This window comes from Haliotis rubra, unplaced genomic scaffold, assembly GCF_003918875.1.
Source record: "Haliotis rubra isolate DU_JTF1 unplaced genomic scaffold, ASM391887v1 Scf460, whole genome shotgun sequence".
Classification (NCBI taxonomy): domain Eukaryota; kingdom Metazoa; phylum Mollusca; class Gastropoda; order Lepetellida; family Haliotidae; genus Haliotis; species Haliotis rubra.
Window position 1 is genome coordinate 771,434 of NW_025767147.1, and position 23,748 is coordinate 795,181.

General features: G+C 40.0%; 1 protein-coding gene and 1 long non-coding RNA gene across 2 annotated transcripts in view; both read right to left on the reverse strand.

The window, feature by feature from the left end:
• Positions 1-8,923: 8,923 nt before the first annotated feature.
• Positions 8,924-23,748, reverse strand: part of LOC124290294 (E3 ubiquitin-protein ligase mind-bomb-like) — a 66,707-nt gene continuing 51,882 nt past the window's right edge. The window contains exon 19 of the mRNA XM_046727007.1: positions 8,924-9,778. Within this exon, the coding sequence (XP_046582963.1) occupies positions 9,361-9,778 (418 nt within the window). The 3' untranslated portion in view covers positions 8,924-9,360. The remainder of the gene's footprint in view (positions 9,779-23,748) is intronic.
• Positions 12,652-15,166, reverse strand: LOC124290297. Its single transcript, XR_006901881.1, has 4 exons — positions 15,031-15,166; positions 14,270-14,392; positions 13,994-14,096; positions 12,652-12,728 (listed from the first exon to the last, which is right to left on the reverse strand). It is a non-coding gene; the product is annotated as an uncharacterized LOC124290297 (long non-coding RNA).

Genomic DNA, 23,748 nt, shown 5'->3' on the forward strand with positions numbered 1-23,748 from the left:
AAACCATTGCCACACCAGAACAGTCGACCAGCTGTTGATGACAGAAATACGGTGGTAACGGAGAACTATGTAGTGTTGTTTGTTATATGTCACCAGCATTTGTGGTTGCAGCCAGTAAATAATCGTGTGGCCGAGCAGGTCTCGTGGTTGATATTATGAGCAACTATCGGGCAGATGACAGAGTCACTTACGATGTCGCCATGTGCTACAAGCTAACGTTGCTGGGGAGTTGCTATTCCGGATTTGAGAAAGTGAGTGAGTATGATTTGATGCTGCTATTAGCAGAGTCCAGAACTATCAGCCTAGGAAACACAAGAAATAGATTTTAACACAATAGACTTTGGGAAATCAAAACCTGGGTTTCGGTCAGACGAGCGAATGCTTTAACCACTCAGCTACCCTACCGGCTGTCCTGGCTGGAGTGAGTGAGTGAGTGAGTGAGTTATCATTTAACGTCACATCGGCAATATTGCAGCCATATCGTGACGAAAACATATTGTCCTGACTGGAATAAGAAGTGGTGAATAGTAGGTAAGAAGTTGGGATTGTATCAGAATTGAACAGTATGTATTTATTAAAAGATACGTCAGCTATATAAGTGTTGGAGTGAGTTTAACGCCGCTTTAAACAGTATTCAAGTTTTATGAGGGCGTGCCAGTTTGACAAAAACTGGGTTACCCGTGCCCCAATGTTTGGTGGAGTCGAAGGTGATATTGATTGTAGAATGGGCACGGGGATGGTTGTATAATTTGGGATTCGAACCAGCTGATCCAATTATGTTGACTGGCCTTAACATTGGATTAGATTTGGGAGAGTGATCTACTTTGTAGTGGTAACTTGGACATTTTGGATTCGAACCCACGACAAGCGGATCCTGGAACACAACTCCACACATCTAGCATGCCTTGCATCACTGTGCCACCAGAGCTCCTACACGACGCGCAGACTAAGGTGATTGACCAACCCATGCTTGTCGTAATAGGTGACCAACGGGATCGGGTGGTCAGACTCGCTGTCTTGGTTGACATGTTATCGTATCCCAATTGCGTAGATCGATGCTCATGATGTTGATCATTGGCTTGTCTTGAAAAGACTCGATTATTTTCAGACGGCTGCCATATAACAGGAATTGGGCTGAGTGCGGCGTTGAACAACCGACCAAATAACCTTTGTAGTGATATTTTGTGTGACCCCGTCGATGTAACATAATGGATGTTTAGGATTCGAACTCATGACAAGCGGATCCTGGAATGCAACCCTTATACTCGCATCGCTGTGCCACCAGAGCTTCTTCACGACGCGCATACTAACTAGACTGACGCTATATCACGAGAGTCGTGGACAAGGAAGGGGAAGCGGCCACTGTAAAACTACTTGAGTCTATATCATATTTAGCTGCTTGTTGAGTGTATTTCTCATTGTTCCTTGTGTGGACAAAATTATATGTAGCCCATAAGGACGCCACTTGACAACTACGAGGACTTTCAGTGTTTTAAAACTGAACTTGATTTTTTGCGTTATTATGCGCTTGGTTTGTTTACATTAGTGGTACCTACCTTTCTCATCCAGAGCTATTCCACTGGGTACAGAGAGTCCTGATTTTACAACTGACTTCCGACTTCCACCGCTATAGTCACATGTCTCGATCTTTTCCTCCTTGCCCAGGTCCGTCCAGTAGATGTTTCTGTATATAAGCAGACATTGTTAAATATGACCAGGTTCCCACACACCGTATTTTTGTAATGCTAACTGTATGCGTTTTTCGTGATTCTTGTTTAACTTCCTCGGGCGATATTGCAGCTATGTGACGATGGTCTAATAAATAGCCCTGGACCGGTGATTTATATCATGAGCATCAACCTACGCTACTGGGGTACGATGACACGAGTCTGGATCAGACAAACCAGTGACTGACATCATGAGCATCAATCTACGCTACTGAGGTACGATGACACGAGTCTCGAACAGACAAACCCGTGACTGACACCATGAGCACTAATCTACGCTACTGGGGTACGATGACACGAGTCTGGATCAGACAAACCAGTGACTGACATTATGTGCATCAATCTATTCTACTGGGGTACGATGACACGAGTCTGGATCAGACAAACCAGTGACTGACATTATGAGCATCAATCTACGCTACTGGGGTACGATGACACGAGTCTGGATCAGACAAACCAGTGACTGACACCATGAGCATCAATCTACGCTACTGGGGTACGATGACACGAGTCTGGATCAGACAAACCAATGACTGACATTATGAACACCAATCTACGCTACTGGGTACGATGACACGAGTCTGGATCTAAAACCAGTGACTGACATCATGAGCACCAATCTACGCTACTGGGGTACGATGACACGAGTCTGGATCAGACAAACCAGTGACTGACATTATGAGCATCAATCCATGAAGTTGGGCTACGATGAAATGCAGTCAGTTAAGCCACGCGCCTGATCAGACAATCCACTGTATCAAGCTATTAATTCTAAAGAGCGGTGGTGTAGCCTAGTGGTAAAACCGTTGGTTCGTCACGCCGAAGACCCGGTTCGATTCCCCACATGAGTACAATGTGTCAAGCCCATTTTGATGTCCCCTGCCGTGATATTGCTCGAATATTGCTAAAAGCGGCGTAAAACCATACTCATTCAGTCACTCACTTAGTCACTCACTCACTCTCAAACGTGGCGATGAATTCTAGATGACATACTTATATACTGTATCTGCTACGATCCCCCGTGGTTGTTCCATGTCTGTGTATACTATCACTGTAGACTCCAGACTGTCCATGTCCATCCGGCCGATGATTTTACTGCCTTCATCAGTGTAGAACAGTTTCCGTGAGGTGCCGTCTAGTGTTAGGCCTCCAAGTAGAGACGCTGTTGGGGGAAAATGAGTGAGTGAGTTTAGTTTTACGGCGCTTTCAGCAAAATGCCAGCAATATCACCGCGGGGGACATCGGAAATGGGCTTCACACATAGTAAGTACACTGTGAATCTTAACTCGAGTACTTGCAGTACAAACTTGCTTCATGTCTGATGCAGGTTTGACTTTTGTTTGGAGCAGTTTTCCAAATCCAATCTAGACCAGACAATCCAGAGGGTGATGTTATGAACAACCAGTAACGAGGTTAGGGTACAAGTAATTCAGTCACCACACGAGAGTGACCACACGATCCATTACGTCCAACACAGTTGTTCTGGGCAATTCCAGCCAAGAAAAACCTGCACCACTCCAGGTTTTCCTCCAACTTCAAGCTGGCACGCTGTGATAGAAAATGATAATGTCTATATTGACCTCACTCACTCACTCACTTACTTACTCACTCATTCACTCACTCACCTGCCAGGTACTTACACGAATTGAAAGAGGCAACCACCACATCGTCCAAGCCAGCACTAGTCGCCCTCCTAATATGATACATCATGACATCAGTCCAGTAGATGTGGCCTGTTGTTACATCATAATCTATGGCGAATGGCTTGTTGATATTGGGTACCTCCAGCTGTGTCAGGTTCATCTGAGAGACATTAAATATATAGATGGAACCTGCTTTTCCGGCATCCCCAACATCCGTCACGAGCACAACCACTTCCGATTCCGGTGATCCTGTGACAGAAATATCGAACAAATATGTATGACACAATCGTTTACAGTTTAGTCACTCCACCACAGATACCTTAATGTTAGTCGCATGTAACAACACTGCACAATCTAACAACAATGCATAATTATCATTATAGTAGTCGGCTCTAACAACAATGCACAATCGTCTGAAATTTAGTCACTCTAGCAACAATGCACAATCTAACAACAGTACACAATTATCTTTATGTTAGTCGGCTCTAACAACACTGCACAATCATCTAAAATTTAGTCACTCTAGCAACAATGCACAATCTAACAACAGTACACAATTATCATTATGTTAGTCGGCTCTAACAACACTGCACAATCATCAAAAATGTTGTCAGTCTAGCAACAATGCACAATCTAACAACAATGCATAATTATCATTATGTTAGTCGGTTCTAACAACACTACACAATCATCTAAAATGTTGTCAGTCTAGCAACAATGCACAATCTAACAACAATGCATAATTATCATTATGTAAGTCGGCTCTAACAACAATGCACAATCATCTAAAATTTTGTCACTCTAGCAACAATGCACAATCTAACAACAATACACAATTATCTTTATGTTAGTCGGCTCTAACAACAATACACAATCATCTAAAATTTTATCACTCTAGCAACAATGAACAATCTAACAGCAATACACAATTATCTTTATGTTAGTGGACTCTAACAACACTGCACAATCATCCAAATGTTTGACACTCTAGCAACAATGCACAATCTAAAAACAGTACACAATTATCTTTATGTTAGTGGGCTCTAACAACACTGCACAATCATCTAAAATTTTGTCACTCTAGCAACAATGCACAATCTAACAACAATGCATAATTATCATTATGTTAGTCGGCTCTAACAACACTGCACAATCATCAAAAATGTTGTCAGTCTAGCAACAATGCACAATCTAACAACAATGCATAATTATCATTATGTTAGTCGGTTCTAACAACACTACACAATCATCTAAAATGTTGTCAGTCTAGCAACAATGCACAATCTAACAACAATGCATAATTATCATTATGTTAGTCGGTTCTAACAACACTGCACAATCATCTAAAATTTTGTTACTCTAGCAACAATGCACAATCTAACAACAATGCATAATTATCATTATGTAAGTCGGCTCTAACAACAAACAATCATCTAAAACTGCAACAATGCATAATCTCTACACAATTAGTTTTAGTCGGCTCTAACAACAATACACAATCATCTAAAAGCATCAATGCAATGAACAATCTAACAACAATACACAATTATCTTCATGTTAGTGGACTCTAACAACACTGCACAATCATCCAAATGTTTGACACTCTAGCAACAATGCACAATCTAAAAACAGTACACAATTATCTTTATGTTAGTGGGCTCTAACAACACTGCACAATCATCTAAAATTTTGTCACTCTAGCAACAATGCACAATCTAACAACAATGCATAATTATCATTATGTTAGTCGGCTCTAACAACACTGCACAATCATCAAAAATGTTGTCAGTCTAGCAACAATGCACAATCTAACAACAATGCATAATTATCATTATGTTAGTCGGTTCTAACAACACTACACAATCATCTAAAATGTTGTCAGTCTAGCAACAATGCACAATCTAACAACAATGCATAATTATCATTATGTTAGTCGGTTCTAACAACACTGCACAATCATCTAAAATTTTGTTACTCTAGCAACAATGCACAATCTAACAACAATGCATAATTATCATTATGTAAGTCGGCTCTAACAACAATGCACAATCATCTAAAATTTTGTCACTCTAGCAACAATGCATAATCTAACAACAATACACAATTATCTTTATGTTAGTCGGCTCTAACAACAATACACAATCATCTAAAATTTTATCACTCTAGCAACAATGAACAATCTAACAGCAATACACAATTATCTTCATGTTAGTGGACTCTAACAACACTGCACAATCATCCAAATGTTTGACACTCTAGCAACAATGCACAATCTAAAAACAGTACACAATTATCTTTATGTTAGTGGGCTCTAACAACACTGCACAATCATCTAAAATTTTGTCACTCTAGCAACAATGCACAATCTAAAAACTTGTACACAATTATCTTTATGTTAGTGGGCTCTAACAACACTGCACAATCATCTGGATTTTAGTCACTCTAGCGAAATGCACAATTATCTACAGTGTGTCGCCTCTAACAACAATACACAATCATCTGGATTTTAGTCACTCTAACAACTATACACAATCATCTGGATTTTAGTCACTTTAGCGAAAATGCACAATTATCTACAGTGTGTCGCCTCAAACAACAATGCACAATCATCTAAAATTTTGTCACTCTAGCAACAATGCACAATCTAACAACAATACACAATTATCTTTATGTTAGTTGGCTTTAACAACAATACACAATCATCTGGATTTTAGTCACTCTAGCGAAAATGCACAATTATCTACAGTGTGTCGCCTCAAACAACAATGCACAATCATCTACGTTTTAGTCACTCCTGCTACAATGCACAATCATCTCAATTGTAGTCACCTCTGATCACAGACAATGAGTTCAGTAGGCATTTTCTCACAAGGAACCAGAAAATTGCATTAATACTCTTTGTTAAAAATAAGTGAGTTTCCAAAATTAGTAGTAGAAATGTATTGAATTACCTTGGCATCTGCACTGCAACATCAGAGATGAGACAATGACATAGACCATTGACAAATACGCCATTATCAGCTGCTGTCATGTATGATGGTGATCTAAGTAGTGTGTTCTGTCTCTAACTTCCTGGTTAGCAGCTGTTGGACGCACAATAATAACATCAAAAGAGGCTTTCCGGAACAGCTAAAACCCGTGTGAACCTATGTTTGTGCAGTTGGATAGTTACAGGCATCTGTACAGAGTAATATAGGTTCGTTATTGTGATGGTCAACAGCCTAACACCATTGTGCTGAACGTCGATGTGTCGAACCTACGATTGCTCCTTCACACGCTCTCGTGTTTTTCTTTTCGGTTGGGTAGAACATCGGATGACAATTCTTAGTGTACATGGTTTATATGCCTTTTAAAGCAATATTACAGAGGAGGAGCCCGAAAATTGCCTTCACCACAATCATGTGTGAAATGGAATCCGTACGTATGTACTTCACTGAAAGTGACCAGGTGTTCGCGAGTTATCGTGCCCTGTGTCCTGTCTAACCGGACGCAGCCTCAACACACACAATTGACATTCAGGAAGTATGAATACCCTCCTATTGTACCACAAACAGTTGTCCATTGATCACGATAAAATAGAGATGATTCCAGTCGCGTACTTGGTTGTCTCTTCATCGATACACCTCATGCTGTCCATGAACATGTAAACAAGTTAACTGGCCATCTGACCACATGTGGTTGGTCACCCACGGATGAAATACTAAATGCATGTAAGAACATAACCGGGGAATAGTAAGTCCAGTTTAATGCTGACGAGCTAAAACTAAATGAACTCACAAATGCAACTTGGAAGCCACTGTGGATGAGTGGGTAGATGGCAGACTTTGTGTGCCGGCGATTAGGTGTCTGACTTCAGACACGGAGCAGAACACATACTGGCACGGCTTCCACGGCCGAAACTATGAATACACAATGTCATTTAGAAAGCGGTCAGTTTAACACATATTATATTTCGGATTACACCTTCTCAGTAGAGTGTGGCGGCGGGGTAGCCTAGTGGTTCGAATCCCGGATGGGACTCAACCCAACAAAAGTACTAGAATCCGTTTTTTACTGAGAACGTGTAACCCCAGATATAACATATGTTGAATTTATCCACTTTCTAAATGACATTGTATATTCAAACCACAAATGGTCATTCGATGGTAGTGTTGTTGATACAGGCAGCACAGCTGTGTCTTGGGCCTTTAGTTTGCAGTGTTTCGACGACTGTTTTCAGTAATGTAAAGTCTTCCGTTGATCACGGAACTCACACGTGCTACTGAACAATTAAAACTCACAAGAATGACAGAGTACATCCATATTTATTGAAGCACTTGTTTAAATCAAGGTACATAATAGAAACATGTTTGTAGCATTGATATTTCGTTAAACAAACTACTATTTTAATGTTTTCCTTGATACATTATCTATGAATCCAAAACAAGAGCATGAGTGGGATTCAAAACAAAGTATGACTGAAACTCGAAGTTACCAATAGACAGAAATATGTCATCAAATCTCGGTTAAGACAGATTTCCTTGGCATTAGCATGCATAATCAGGGGTTGAAATAACTTTAAAATTGCTAGTGTACTCCGGTACAGTGGCACATGTAATATCACTTGACCTGATGATTTTCCTCTATACCGGCCGTTTTCTTGTTGATTTTTTAAATAAACAACATAATTAACATTGGAAAGTCAACTGGACACCGGTACAGTGTGATATACAAATTTGCTTGCTCAACAGAAAAACACACTGGACTCGGACGTCGGGCAATGGGTTATTTCCACCCCTGGGCATATATGATACGAGTACTTACGTACTTACACAGTCTAGGAGTTAAGATCAGAGTTTTTTGGAAATGAAAAAGTCATCAGTTGCACATTGCATATATTTTACTCCTTCTACTGACAACAAACGCGTGTCCACTATATTTTCAGTACTGAACGTCATGTAAAAAGTGTAATATTTCTACTTTTGCTCTACAGAAAAACATAAAAGCCACAAGAAATTGTTGCAATAATGTTGAAACTTTGCGATGGAAAATAAATATATCAAATGTTATGGTACGTGAATTACCATTGTTTTTATTTCATCAGTTCTTAATGTCCAACGCCCAGGAAAATGTATGAAATACAAATGTCACCTGCCTTTGTGAGTAGAATATCAGCAAGTTCCCTCCCAAAGAACTCAGGGTTAATTTCCTCACATCAACAAAAACTGAGGTTGTTAAGCAAGAGTAACATGCCTACAAATATGAATATTCCAGGAACCTCACGGCGGGGGACAACCAAAATAGGCTTACACAGTCTTAATGTAAGGAATCTGCGTCTCGCTGAACGAAAGTTGGAAACATTCTCGACTTTGAACAACCATGTGTCCGCATTCACCAATACAGTTTCAATTCGGGACCAATATATAATTATCAATTGTACTATTGGTAAAAACCTGGACTTTTTCTACGTGTTTTCTTGCAGCTAAAGATACAGATAAACCCAATTTTCCCGGTGATGTTGTGTGATGGCTATCTTGTGTCTGCTAAAACGAACAACAATTTATTTCGTCACCAAAAAATAGTAAAATATTTCTCAATACCACTTCTCTGTATAATGTACTGACTATGTGGAAGACGCCTTTTCGGGCGTTTATCACGAAAATGATACTTTTTGTAGAGAAAGGTTTTGAGATGATGCTTAAAGTTTTCAAGGGATGGAGACAGCTTAAGTTCATCAGGGAGGAGGGAATTCAAATTGACCAATGCAATGTTCTAGTAAGACTTGCAGCCAAATGATGGTAATGACGTTTATGGAAACGTCTGGGAGAGCATTTTAAATACAACATGTCTAAGATTAAAAGGATTATAATACTTACATAGAGAATGAACTTATAAGGATATTAACGAAAGATAAAATGAACCCTGTCAGCAAGAACGGGACATATTGACGATTTGTTGTCTGCATCCCTGGAAGTTTCCCCCTGATAAATACACACACGATACATTGGGATTTAACGATATTCAATCAGATACTCGGGGTATATTTGACCTTCGCTGAAAATCACATAGATTCTCGGGTCTGTTTCCTTATCACATGCTGAGTCAGCAAGTTTAGTTTTGTTGCTGGCATCCAACACTGGGGGACGTTTCAACTCTGGGTTCCCTTGCCTCGACTTCCCCACCAAAACTTTAGCCAAGAACATGAACCTGTGACGCCTGGCGTCTTCTTTAGCATAGCCATCCGAGTACTTGGCATCCACAGCAAAGTACGCGCCTTGGCCATAGAGGGCGCCCACTCTACTTCCGGCTAACCGGAAGTCGATGTTTTGGTGCGGGATGAGATCAGCCGAGTCTGGTGTGGTTCCGTGAAAGAGTTGCTTTTCGTTGGCAAGACCCCGACCGTATTCACGTTCCATGTTGACCTTTGCGCTGAAAACAACAACAAAGATTATAAAGCCCAAAGGTGTCGTCCTATTTTGGAGAATATGTGTGTGTTTGTTTGCCTGTCTGTCTGTGTGCACGCGCGAGTTCGTATGTGTGTGTTCGTGTGTGTGTGTGTGTGCGTGTGTCATGAGAATATTGTGTTAACAATACATTGATACCATGTGCCTCCACACGAAAACATTCTGACGTTCATATGTCAGTGCGCAAATGTTTTAACAACTGGAAGAAATGTGATTATTACGTTATTCCTTCACGTTGTAACATTCATACGTCAGATACCATGTAGTAGTAGTATTAGCTACATAATCACCATGATCTTCAGGAACATATTGGATACATTAATAGCCATGATCTTCAGGAATATTTTGGATACATTAATCACCATTATCTTTAGGAACATTTTGGATACATGAATCATCATGATCTTCAGGAATATTTTGGATACATTAATAACCATGATCTTCAGAATATTTTTGATACATTAATAACCATGATCTTAAGGAACATTTTTGATACATTAATAACCATGATCTTCAGGAATATTTTGGATACATTAATCACCATGATCTTCAGGAATATTTTGGGCACATTAATAACCATGAACTTCAGGAACATTTTGGATACATTAATAACCATAATCTTAGGAAACATTTTGGATACATTAATAACCATAATCTTAAGAAACATTTTGGATACATTAATCACCATGATCTTCAGGAATATTTTGGGCACATTAATCATCATGATCTTCAAGATCATTTTGGATACATTAATCACCATGATGTTCAGGAATATTTTGGGCACATTAATAAACATGATCTTCAGGAACATTTTGGATACATTAATAACCATGATCTTCCAGAACATTTTGGATTCATTAATCACCATGATCTTCAGGAACATTCTGGATACATTAATCATCATGATCTTCAGGAACATTTTGGATACATTAATAACAATGATCTTCAGGAACATTTTGGATACATTAATCACCATGATCTTCAGGAACATTTTGGATACATTAATCATCATGATTTTCAGGAACATTTGGGCACATTAATAACCACGATCTGCAGGAAAATTTTGGCTACATTAATCAAAATGATATTCAGGAACATTTTGGGTACATTAATTACCACGATCTTCAGGAACATTTTGGATACATTAATCACCATGATCTTCAGGAACCTTTTGGATACATTAATCGTCATGATCTTCAGGAACATTTAGGATACATTAATCACCATGATCTTCAGGAACATTTTGGGCACATTAATCACCATGATCTTCAGGGAATTTTGGGCACATTTTGGAATATTTTGGATGCATTAATCATCATGATCTTCAGGAATATTGTGGGCACATTAATAACCATGATCTTCAGGAACATTTTGGACACATTAATAACCATGTATTTTAGGAACATTTGGACGCATTCATAACCATCATCTCCAGGAACATTTTGGATATATTATCACCATGATCTTTAGAAACCCTTTGGATAAATTAATGATGCTGACCTTCGAAAAGACTTTGATGAATTAGTCATAAGATTTTCGGAAACACTTGAATACAAAATTCATCATGATATTTTTGATATTTTTTTATTCTATGATCACAAATCGTTTGTGTTATAGATCTGAAACATGGGGATTCACGTCCTGCAGTTTTATTGAGACTGTGTGCATTGAATTCTGCATGTCTTTTCTCAAAGTGAATACAAAACAAATAACAACATGGCTCTGGAATAGTCTCCCTGCAGTACCACTATATCTCCAAAACATTCAAGTTCTCGCGCAAACGTATTCAACTGTAACAGTATAGAGTTCCTCGCCAAGTTTTCATGATCGTCCCATATACACTGCCCGTTACATTCATCGTATATACTTACACAGTATACTGTTCCCACAGTGCCACATTCTGGATACGGTAGATGGACACGATGCTCTTATTGGAGAGTGTCTCTTCCACCTTTGACTCAACATGTCTGTATTCAAAGGCCGTCACCGGGTTGGACTCACTCAGCTCCACCTGCTTGAACCCATCCTGTCCCATGGTTTCCCAGTGTGCTGGTAGACGCTTTGATTGGCTCATTGACGAGGTCAAAGGTCGTTTTGCAATTCTGAAAATCAACATGCACAGTATCAAACATATTGTTATGTAAATCTAACAGATACAGTAGTGTTGATATTAAGTCTTATCGTAATGAATACGTGGTACCTTTTACATTTTATTTGAAATGGGAATTCATTTTAGGAATGGCAACACTGAACTTCAAATTGTTCACTGCTTGAGTATTCTGAAGAACAATCTAACGTGGTTTCAGAAAAAGTATCCCATTTGAGAACAAACTGAAACGTTTTGAAGATTTAACAATATTAAAAATGGAACAGAAACTGTGTGTCTCATTAATAACTACACATATACCTTTAATGAAAAGTGAAATGGCATAAGAAATTATGCATATGTCAATATGGCTGCCGCAGATTCGCTGTTTCTTACTTGTCAGTAACATATGTATTTCTGTTGCTCTGTCGTTTTCTGTTAAAGGATATAGTTGACTGATCTAACTGATTTGTCCTACCTCTCTAACATTACTCGCACTTCCTTGTTCTTCACGAAATCAAGAGGTGTCTTCCCTGATTTGTTCGCCAATCTGATGCCCCTCCTCGTTCTACAAGATGACAGAGGATCTCCAGGGCCATATCCTCATTTCTTGGACCTTCCTGTAGACAGTGAAGACAGTTTTATCTAAAACGTTCAACACTGACTAAATTATGTCTATAGATAGTGCAGACAGCTCACAAATAAATGTTTGACGTAATTTAACTCATCCTCTATACAGGAAAGACTTACTGCTCAGGAAGCGTGATGTCCATCTGGGCGGCGTGTAGAGGAGAATTTCCATCTTTGTCCTGTACGTTGATCTCAGCCTCTGCAGATCAGTAAATGTTGTATAAATTTGTAAACTATGCTCATCATATTCCGGGAGCAGTTGGGCATTCTGTATTTACAGACTTGTATATGATTCTGCATCTAAGATAATATTTATTATACCCTTTACTTTCCAGGAGCAGCTGGACATTCTGTATTTACAGACTTGTATATGATACTGCATCTAAGATAATATTTATTATACTCTATACCTTCCAGGGGCAGCTGGACATTCTGTATTTACAGACGTGTATATGATACTGCATCTAAGATAATATTTATTATACTCTTGACCTCCCAGGAGCAGCTGGACATTCTGCAATTTACAGACTTGTATATGATACTGCATCTAAGATAATATTTATTATACCCTATACCTTCCAGGAGCAGCTGGACATTCTGCAATTTACAGACTTGTATATGACACTGCATCTAAGATAATATTTATTATACTCCATACCTTCCAGGAGCAGCTGGACATTCTGCAATTTACAGACTTGTATATGATACTGCATCTAAGATAATATTTATTATACTCTATACCTTCCAGGAGCAGCTGGACATTCTGCAATTTACAGACTTGTATATGATACTGCATCTAAGATAATATTTATTATACTCCATACCTTCCAGGAGCAGCTGGACATTCTGCAATTTACAGACTTGTATATGACACTGCATCTAAGATAATATTTATTATACCCTATACCTTCCAGGAGCAGCTGGACATTCTGTATTTACAGACTTGTATATGATACTGCATCTAAGATAATATTTATTATACCCTTTACCTTCCAGGAGTAGCTGGACATTCTGCAATTTACAGACTTGTATATGACACTGCATCTAAGATGATATTTATTATACTCTATACCTTCCAGGAGCAGCTGGACATTCTTCAATTTACAGACTTGTATATGACACTGAATCTAAGATAATATGTATTATACTCTATACCTTCCAGGAGCAGCTGGACATTCTGCAATTTACAGACTTGTATATGACACTGCATCTAAGATAATATTTATTATACTCTATACCTTCCAGGAGCAGCTGGACATTCTGCAATTTACAGACTTGTATATGATACTGCATCTAAGCTATACTCTACACATTTCCAGGACCAGTTGGACATTCTGCAATTTAGAGACTTATATGGCATACTACCTGCATGCGATTCTTAACAGATTCCTTGAACAATTTTGAATTCTGCAGATTACAGACTTGTATAACACACTGTATGTTCACATGTAAGCTTCACTCCACCGGATTCAAGGAGCAGTTGTACAATCTGAAGATTACATCTTTGCACAGCCATATGAAGAGCTGTCTTGCCGTTGTCGTCCCGAGCATTGACGTTGCAGCCAGCCTACACATTATGTTAAAAACTTAACACCGACACAGCTGGTCATCTTTTAGAACTTATAGAACTTACGAATAAATGCCGTATTACTAGAAACAGACAGGTATCTCTCATTGCCGCGGACTTTTGGAAAAGGGTAGAAGAAGTTTTAGTCTTTTTAGTGTTTAGATTCACCTTACCTTCACCAGGACACCTGCCAGGGCCGAAAGCTCCGGAAGGCTGCGATGTGTATCGGGGTGAGGGCGTTGTTCATTGGGACGTTGACAATCTTCGGATCTTTCTTTATCAGTTCTTGTGGAAATCTGTAAGACAAAGAATGCTTAGTAATTATACTAGGCGGGATGTCTTTGCATGGATTACGACTAACGTAGACAGTTTACCAGTTAAACGTACTCTTTAACAACACAAAACATGACTGTTATTTCCAAAGATAAAGGTCGTGTTGGGTCGGTGTACCCAGGGTTAGGTGCCCAAACCATTTCAACACCAGTTTCAATTATTGAATTATCTATCATATGGTACCAGCAAAAACATGTTTCTACTCATCTTCAAAGATTCGAAAATCAGTTCAAAAGTAAAATTTTATTCATTCAATGTTCTGTCAATCGATATTACACAAAACTCGCTTCGGCATCATTCTCAACGATTCAGTGATCTGTCAATGAAGGTGAGTGAGTGAGTGAGTGAGCTTAGTTTTACGCCGCACTCAGCAATATTCCAGCTATATGACGGCCGTCTGTAAATTGGGATCTGGACCAGACAATCCAGTGATCAATAACATGAACATCGATCTACGTAACTGGGGTACGATGGAATGTGTCAACCAAGTCAGCGAGCCTGACCACCCGATCTTCTTACGACAAGCATGGGTTATTGAAGATCAGTTCTAACCCGGATCTTCACGGGTGTCAGTGAAGTTAGTTTCAGTCGGTTAACTCACTCTGTTGCCCCAGAGAGCGACACACACGCTTCATGGAAAGGGTTGCAGCCTTCAGAGTTGGTGAGACTCAGATTCAGCTGGGCACACTCCAGGAAGGGATCAAGTAGATGCTGGTTATGGGCTCTGAGTGCATCGTGAAGGGCGTATCTCCTCCTCATCCTACAGAATACACATAATTGTGAATTTTATTTTTGTTATCAAATTATTTTGTGTATTGGCTAAAACTCACAGCCTAAACTATTACAAAGCTGCGCCTACCTGTGTGTTAGGATCACACTTGTAACGTATGAGTGTCTTCAGACACCGGGTGCTGGGGTCCTTCTTGGCCACTGCCAGATGTAATGAGTGTCAGTCCCTTGTTGTTCTTCGTGTTGCCCCGTGCCTTGGCGTCCAGTAGTATCCCTACCACAGTGGGTTGCTCTCTGTCAACATGGCAATGAATGAATGAATGAATGAATGAATGAATGAATGAATGAATGAATGAATGAATGAATGAATGAATGAATGAATGAATGAATGAATGAATGAATGAATGAATGAATGAATGAATGAATGAATGAATGAATGAATTTTTTCCAGATAGATTTTCCTCCGAAAATCCTCAAAACCCTGTTTATGTAATTATATTATTAACAGGGATATTCAACGAACAGACAGACAGACACACACACACACACACACACACACATATATATATATATAGAGAGAGAGAGAGAGAGAATATGGATACAGTTTCACCATATATGCAGGCTCCTAACAGTGATATATTGGCAAAATTATTACCACATGTTATTGAGGGATATCTTTTAGTTTATACAGATACTTTGAGAATTCTATAATAGTAAAATGCCATGCTATTTCATCAATATCGCCATCGGCCCAAAGAAAATATGCTAGCATGTCATGCTGTTCCATCATCTCTATACAGACATACAATTCAACATCAATATCATCGATTAGAGTTGAAAAGAATGCATCTCTCTTTGAAAGTAGATATCCATAGTTTAGGATGACATGGTGATAGTAACCATTAGCAAAGGTATTACATTTTGTACATTCTTTTGATATTTTTTTCCTGATACAATCCTTATGTTACATTTTGCAATTCTTCTGACATATTACTTCCGTCGTGCTGTCTCTCTATCACATAAACAAGAGTGTTGATATTCAAACTTCGACATATTGAGGACAACGGTCATGAGCGTGTCTCAAGTAAAAAACGTGACGAGTAATTTTGGGGTGACAATTCTAAGCGTCATCTTTGCAACACTCTTAGTGAGGGAATGAGTGAATATGGTATCACGATGCTTTTATAAATATTCGTGCAAATTCGGCGTGGGTCACCATAAATGATTGACTTCACACATTGTACCCATGTGGGGAATCGAACCCGGGTCTTCGGCGTGATGAGCGAACGCTTTAACCACTAGGCCACCCCACCGCCCCTACTTACCCTGACACGGCATAGTGCAGAGGTGTGTCTCCGTCATCGTCAGCCTTGTTCAGATCAGCTTTAGCACCGATCAGAAGCTTGACTATGTCAGCATGACCTTTGAAACACCCCGTCTGCAATGCCGTCAGGCCATCCACTGATTCGTTCACCTGATTGAATTAAAAAATAAAATATTTGATAGCTTCATATTGAACACCTGCTAATAGGATTAAAGTATCTACATTACGCCAGTGAATGTATGTAAAGTGTGAATTGTTTTCAATGTCCTGTCAAGAACGTAGACGTGATACCGTGAGTGAGTGAGTTTACTTTACGCCGCACTCAGCAATTCCAGCAACATGGCAGCATCTGTAAATAATCGAGTTTGGACCAGACAACCAAGTGATCAACATCATGAGCATCGATCTACACAATTGGGATACGACATTTGTCAACTAAGTCAGCGAGCCTGACCACAATTAAAAAACCACGTTTAACCCAATTTTGTCTCACCTCACTTGGTAATCATACAAATGTGCCATACATCCAAATATGGCAGTATTTGACTGCATTTAAACAATGGACGGTTGTCACAAATGTGGAGGCTGTAACACGAGTTTGTTTTGGGATGGCAAATAGGATGTATTGGGCATCGGACTAAACATGTGGCATTTAAGGAGTCTTGACGACATAGATATACAGTGTTTGTTTCTAAAAGATATTTTCCATCCCAAACACATGCTAGGTCTTCCAGTGGTATTGTTAAAATATGTGAGTGCCCTGACCTGCTCTGAACCATGTACAGCTATTACATGCCATCCAATGGCCCTGGTAGTACACATGTCAAGAATCATGATCGGGACGAACCCGACATTTAAACCCACAATCAGCAGATCCTGTTAATGTACTGGCAGTAACTTCTTCTTATTATGTCGTAAGAACCTGAATGAACAATGTTAATCTCATTACGCCGGCACAGGTACCTTGTCACCAATAGACTTGACAATGTTTTTCACTGTTTCCGTGTCGCCGTTGCTGACAGCGATGACGAGGTCTCGGGCTGTTACGGTGCTGCTGGATGACGCGTTGGGCTTGAACATAGCACTCTCTCCAGGCTTCAGAAGGCCGAACAGAACCTTAGCCACACCTTCGGCTATGTCTGAGAAGGAAGAATGCACTGACAGAGCTTTTTAAGGCTTCTTTGAAAACGAGGTACGTTATTGTGTGAAGGTTAAGCGGTTACCATTTAGATTTAATCCACCATATCAGATGAGCCGCTAACTAACGAACGATCGACTCTTTCCAGCGGATCCTGCTTTCACCAAGAAATGCAATTGTTGCCTTAGATCTGTTAGCTACGTGTATCTGAGTTCCCGAAATTGTAAATAGTATGCATGAAAAGAATTTTAATATATGTTCCAATCAAAGGTATATATGGCTTTTATTCCTTTTCGTACTAATATTTTTCATACCCTAAATTATTGTAACATTATTAATTATTATTATTAATCTTAGATTATGTTAAATGCTTCTATTTGTCAACCGGTATCAGGGTAGAGGCACAACGTTGTTGGATTTCCTTTTGGCCAGTGATATCTACTTTGACCAAGTAGTTCCTATTAGTTATTCACAATGTTTGTTGTTTAAATATTTTATTGTTTTGGTGATGCAGAGTTATATGTACCGTCGACATCAGATGTCGAGGAGTCTGAGCTGGTGCTTTTATGAGACCCTGACGAGGCCTCCTTGTCCTGAGGATCACAGCTGACCGGGCTGAAGAACCACTTGACTGGCCCAAAGGCCACCCTCAGGTCCCCGTCCTTGTCGATCTCAACCACCTGGCCGGTCTTTCCTAAACACTGTGAAGAAGGATTGCAACATTGATGCCAACGGCAATGAATGCTTTATTGATATAAAGGAATTGCTGGAAGTTATAGACGTCGTGAGAAACAAATACAGAAGTTGTTATCCATTGCATTTGTCTTGTATGACTACACAAACTTCTAAACACCTTTGAAGAAATTCATGTTACTTACAATGTATTATTATTATTCTCCTGTTGTGAATTTAGAAACGGAAAGTGTCGAACACTCGGATGGACCGAACTTTTCTCAGGTCCGTTTCGGCAACGATGATAAAGCGTGGACCTGTGGACCTTTATGAGATAGTAAGGAAATACTGATAACACGAACAATTACAATAACGTGCTACTATGACAATAATCCCACAATTCGTTGGGATTTACTGTTGTATCCCTCTACATGGTGGTGTGTGGTCCTGTGCATAGCGCTCAGGTCACAAATCAGTTGAAGTTAAGCAGTTGGGCACGGAGAGTCATTGGATGGGTGACTGTGTTTGGCAGCTTGACTCCTGAGAGCTTTTAGGACTTCATTCCTGTCCCACAACGAAGCACATGTGATACCTTAGGCAAGTGAGTTTGTTCAAAATTGCCTCTGTTCACCCAGTAGAAAATGGCTACCTGGTGAAATAAGTCGTGTGAGACTATTAACCTTCTAGCGCCTAACAGGCAGCTTGGGTTATCCGGGGTAATGATGATCAGATTGTACGCTTTGAGCAGGATATCTAGCCTGGAAAAGACGCATTATACATCATTATTATTATTACATACATTTTCCATTTTGTCATTCCATCCGCCATGTCCGTTCTGGAGATCCACGGCAGCGTTGTAGTTGTTGGTAATCTTCACAACGTCCCCGACAGCAAACGTGTGAAGCTGCAACAATCAGATCGACCAAGATTTCATCACAACTTCACCTACGAGGATGAATGAATGTGTGTTCCAACGTGTAGCAGATAACAATTTGGAGCGTACAATATGGGTACATATTTGTTGGATATTAAAGGTTTCGGTCAGTAGACCCTTTATGGATGAAGAACGCGCTCCATTATGTCTCCACAGATTATACCTACTAAACTAAACCAGAACAATGTCGTTTGCTTTTGGTTTATTAAGCACTGAATTCATAGAAACAGACCGGTTTAAACCGTTATATTTAACAGCATATCTGGACTGATGTTGCCCAAAGACTACCTACCCTTGTAAGAGTCGACTTCACCAGACCATACTTCTCAGCATCCGGGTACTGTGCCATAATGACGCGTTCGTCATGAGATGGAAGACCGGTGACAGTACCAACCTCCACCAAACACTGGAAATAGAAAACGTTCTTAATTACTTGGGAAACTTGGTTTTCCTAGAACTTAACGTCAGTTTGAAAAAAGAAAGTGTCACAGAATGACGTCGTTGTAGATCATCACATACAAACACAGAAGACTTCATCACCATCTCATTGATCGCAGATGCACTTACCACGTCACATGGGCATTGGGTGGCCTGGTAGTTGAAGCGCTCGCTCGTCACGCCAAAGTCCCGGGTTCGATTCCCCAAATAGGTACGATGTGTGAAGCCCATTTCTGATGTCCTCAGCCGTGACATTGCTGGAATATTGCTAAAAGCGGCGTAAAACCATACTCACTCACTTGCGACGTCACACCCATCATCTATGACCTCAACGGATGACGAGTTATTAGTGAATATATCAATGTTGAAATCAGCATGATGGAGAAGACTGGTACGTACCTGTGCCATGCTGTCACGATAACCAGTCATGTCCTTGTGCGTGCGTTCAAATATATCTGCGTCAACCTCTACTTTCACTTTGTCCCCAACTTTCAGGCGAACGTCATTGGGATTCACAACATCTGTAACAGCCAAACTACTATTTCACACGTTTCCATAATGTATGTCAGTTTCCAAATGGGTATTAATGGCATTGCGTAAGGAGACGTATCATCAACTAATGAATATCTACATTTTGATAGAACTGAAGTAGTTAAACTGACGGGCGGTGGGGTAGTCTAGTGGTTAAAGCGTTGGCTCGTCACGCCAAAGACCCGGGTTCGAATCCCCACATGGGTACAATGAGTGAAGCCCATTTCTGGTGTCCCCCGCCGTGATATTGCTGGAATATTGCTAAAAGCGGCGTAAAACCAAACTCAGTCAGTCAGTCAGTCAGTTAAACTGAAATATGATTGAAGAAAATACTCAAAGTAACGAGTAAATACTCGAAATTTCAAGCGTTTGTCAGATACTTGAAGCAACGAGATAATACCCGAAGCAACGAGAAATAAATCGGAGCAACGAGGAAACATTCGAAGCAACGAGACCTTTCGCTGAATTGTTTTTTTTTTTATGCTAAAAAAAGTCGCAGCATTAGGCTTTCGTATCACCTTATAGTAATGCGGGTTAACATTCTGGATGCCCAGAAAGGTGATGTGTTGTTGGTGTCAACTCACCCAGCACCGGGAGATGGGCCTTGTAGTACCTCCAGCCTTGCGTCTGGTCCACTGTGATGAGGTCTACCTTGCCCTGGGCTCCTATACGGTATCCCTTCAGACTGTCCTGTCCACCCTTCCACCTCACATTGACAGCCCCCCGACTGTACCCTCCTGACCAAGCCCCGAGCTTCACGACGTCCCCGGTGGTTCCTTCTCCACCTGCAAACGTCATCACAGACATGTCATGCTTACACGGTTCTTTACATGGGACTCACCCCTGGAGATCCGATTTAGAACTAATCTTTAGCAATCCATGCTTGTCGTAAGAGAAGACGAACGGAATCGGGTGGTCAGGCTCGCTGATTTGGTTGACACATGTCATCCTATCCCATTTGTGTAGAGTGGTGCTCATGATGTTGATCACCGGTTGGTCTCGTCAAGATCGACGTCATATAGCTAGAATATTGCTAAGCTTAGCGTTAAACAACAAGTCAGCAAAGAAATACTGCAGAATATCACAACCCTTGCCATGTCGATGTACTCTATGATCCATTGAATCTAGTCTGTGGTGGTTCCATGCTAGTCAGCAGGACAAGACTTTATCAATTCTGAAAAAGGTAGGATCAAGGCCCTCGGCCCCTTACAACAAAAAGTATTTAACAGAACGACTTACACAGGTGTTACAACGGTTGTCTGAACGCCAGATATTAATATTGATATTGATAAACTGACCATTCGGAGACAGATACAAAGTTTATACACCCGCCCTTGGCGTGTGTCCAAGTGTAAAGCCGATAATCCGAATGTGAATGTTAATACAGGCTCTAAACTTATATTGGAATGAGGAACTATTATTGCTTCGGATATAGAAATTTGGAATTGATACAGCCTTTTGACATACATAGCACTGGGAAACTTTACAATTCGAATATCGATCCGTGACTTAGTTATGAGTATGTGTGGTTGTTGATTATTCTCTCACATTAAGTAACTTTTAGTTGTAAGGGGTCACAGAAGTTTAAAGCGCTAAATTTGGATTTGAACTCCCATCTTGAACTTGGGCTATGTAATTTCGCTTGTTAAGAGTAAGTTGAGGAGTTACCTCCCTTTGTTTTTGCTTCCGGTGGAAGAGGATGGGATTCCAGTAATTTCTAGATGGTGTTGGTGTGGCATGGTTTTTGTTAGAAAACTCAAGAACTGTATAATAGGTATATATTAGGAATGGTTGTTGAGCAGTATGGGGAACGACTTTGGATTTACGCTCATCTGTCTGCCAACACTGACGTTGCAAGACCGACCTCTCAGGATGCCTCGTCTACATGGAACGTTCAACAGCTGACAACAACTTCTATTAGTTCATCTACAAGAATTAAGACTCTGGTAACTATAGACATTAAGTTAATATTTTAGATTTGTAACCAAATGGTATTGTATTAAATATCTGCACTGTCATTCATTGTAACCTTGTTTATTTAAGATATGATTGAATATTATAGACACGGCTGTGTTTTATTTGGCTGGTTTAAAGGGGACTCACAAGCCTTTTATCTCACTAATTTCTAAACCGAAAAGTTACAAGATACTGATACATGCCTTTGTCTTATTTGGCACTTCAAGGAGTATTGACCTTGAGGTCAATATCCAAGCGGAAGCAATTCACAGAGCACTTTATCATCAATCTCTTAAGTAAGGGATGTCATTCATGAACACGAATGACCTATTGACAAATTTGGAGTGTACAAGTACCACTTCACCTTCATACACTTGCAAGCAGAATCATATTTCAAAACTGACCGTCTTGATTTCCATATTTCCAGTGCGGTCCACGCATGACCGTTGCATCCTTGAACAGACCAATGGCACGGATTCTTTGAGCGCCAGAACGAGGCGGCACGCGCACCCTATAAATATGAATATAAGCAGATTGGTTTTTCACATCAGCTCGATCCTTCAGGTCATTCCAGAAAAATTATTACACTTTTCGTTTTGTATTTATAACCTGACGCCAGAGTCACACAATATCCAAAATGTGTCAAAGATGTAAATCGTCATCTGCTGACCATACTAGCTTTAATGAGTAAAAAGTGTCAAAAATGATTGCAAAATGCAAGTCTTTCAATAACTTAAGCTAAGAAGCATTAAAAGAGCAAATAATTAATAGATGTCAACTTTTCATTAGTATTTGTGATAAAAGACACAATGCTCCTAAATAGCATTCAAAGGCTTAAAAGCTTAGAATAATTGACAATAGTTTCCCGATTTCTGTGATGAAAGCTGAGATGTACCTGACGTTTACCTGAAATATGTTTGCTATATATAAAAGTGCCTAGATATATATCTATATCTCTAACCCATCTTGCTTGCAACAATATTTTCCCCAGATTTTTAAAATACACAGTCACTCTATGTCCAAAGGCAATTTTCTGGGGAAAACGAAATATTTCTCGACATTGGGGAAAAAGAGAACCCAGCCCAATAACATCCATCGTTCTCCCACCCATCCGCCAAAAGGATATGAAATGGACAGTCCTAAGAAACGGATTTCACATAGCTTCTGTCGAATAAAGCCATAACACTGACATCCATTTATATTTTCACAGCTAATTTTCCCTCTAATCCATCAGGAAAGTATGTTTCTGAGGTGAGGTGAAATTGGGTTTAACGTCGTGCTTGAGAATATTTCGCTCATATGACGACGTGCATGCGTGTGTATGTGTTTGTGCGGCTGCTTGTACTAGCCCAGACTGAAGGTGGTTTTATAGTGCTAGCCCACTGAGATGCCATGCCGCAGTGAAGCAGGAACACTCAGACACATTATACTGACTCCAAGCCGACCAGTCCTTGTTGTACCCATTAATGCCGAGCGCCAGGCAGGGACCAACAAGTACCATATTTTAACGTCTTTTGGTATGACGCGGTCGGGGATCGAATCCGCGACCTTCCGCTCTCCGGGCGGACGCTCTAGCCACTACACCACGGAGGCGGTC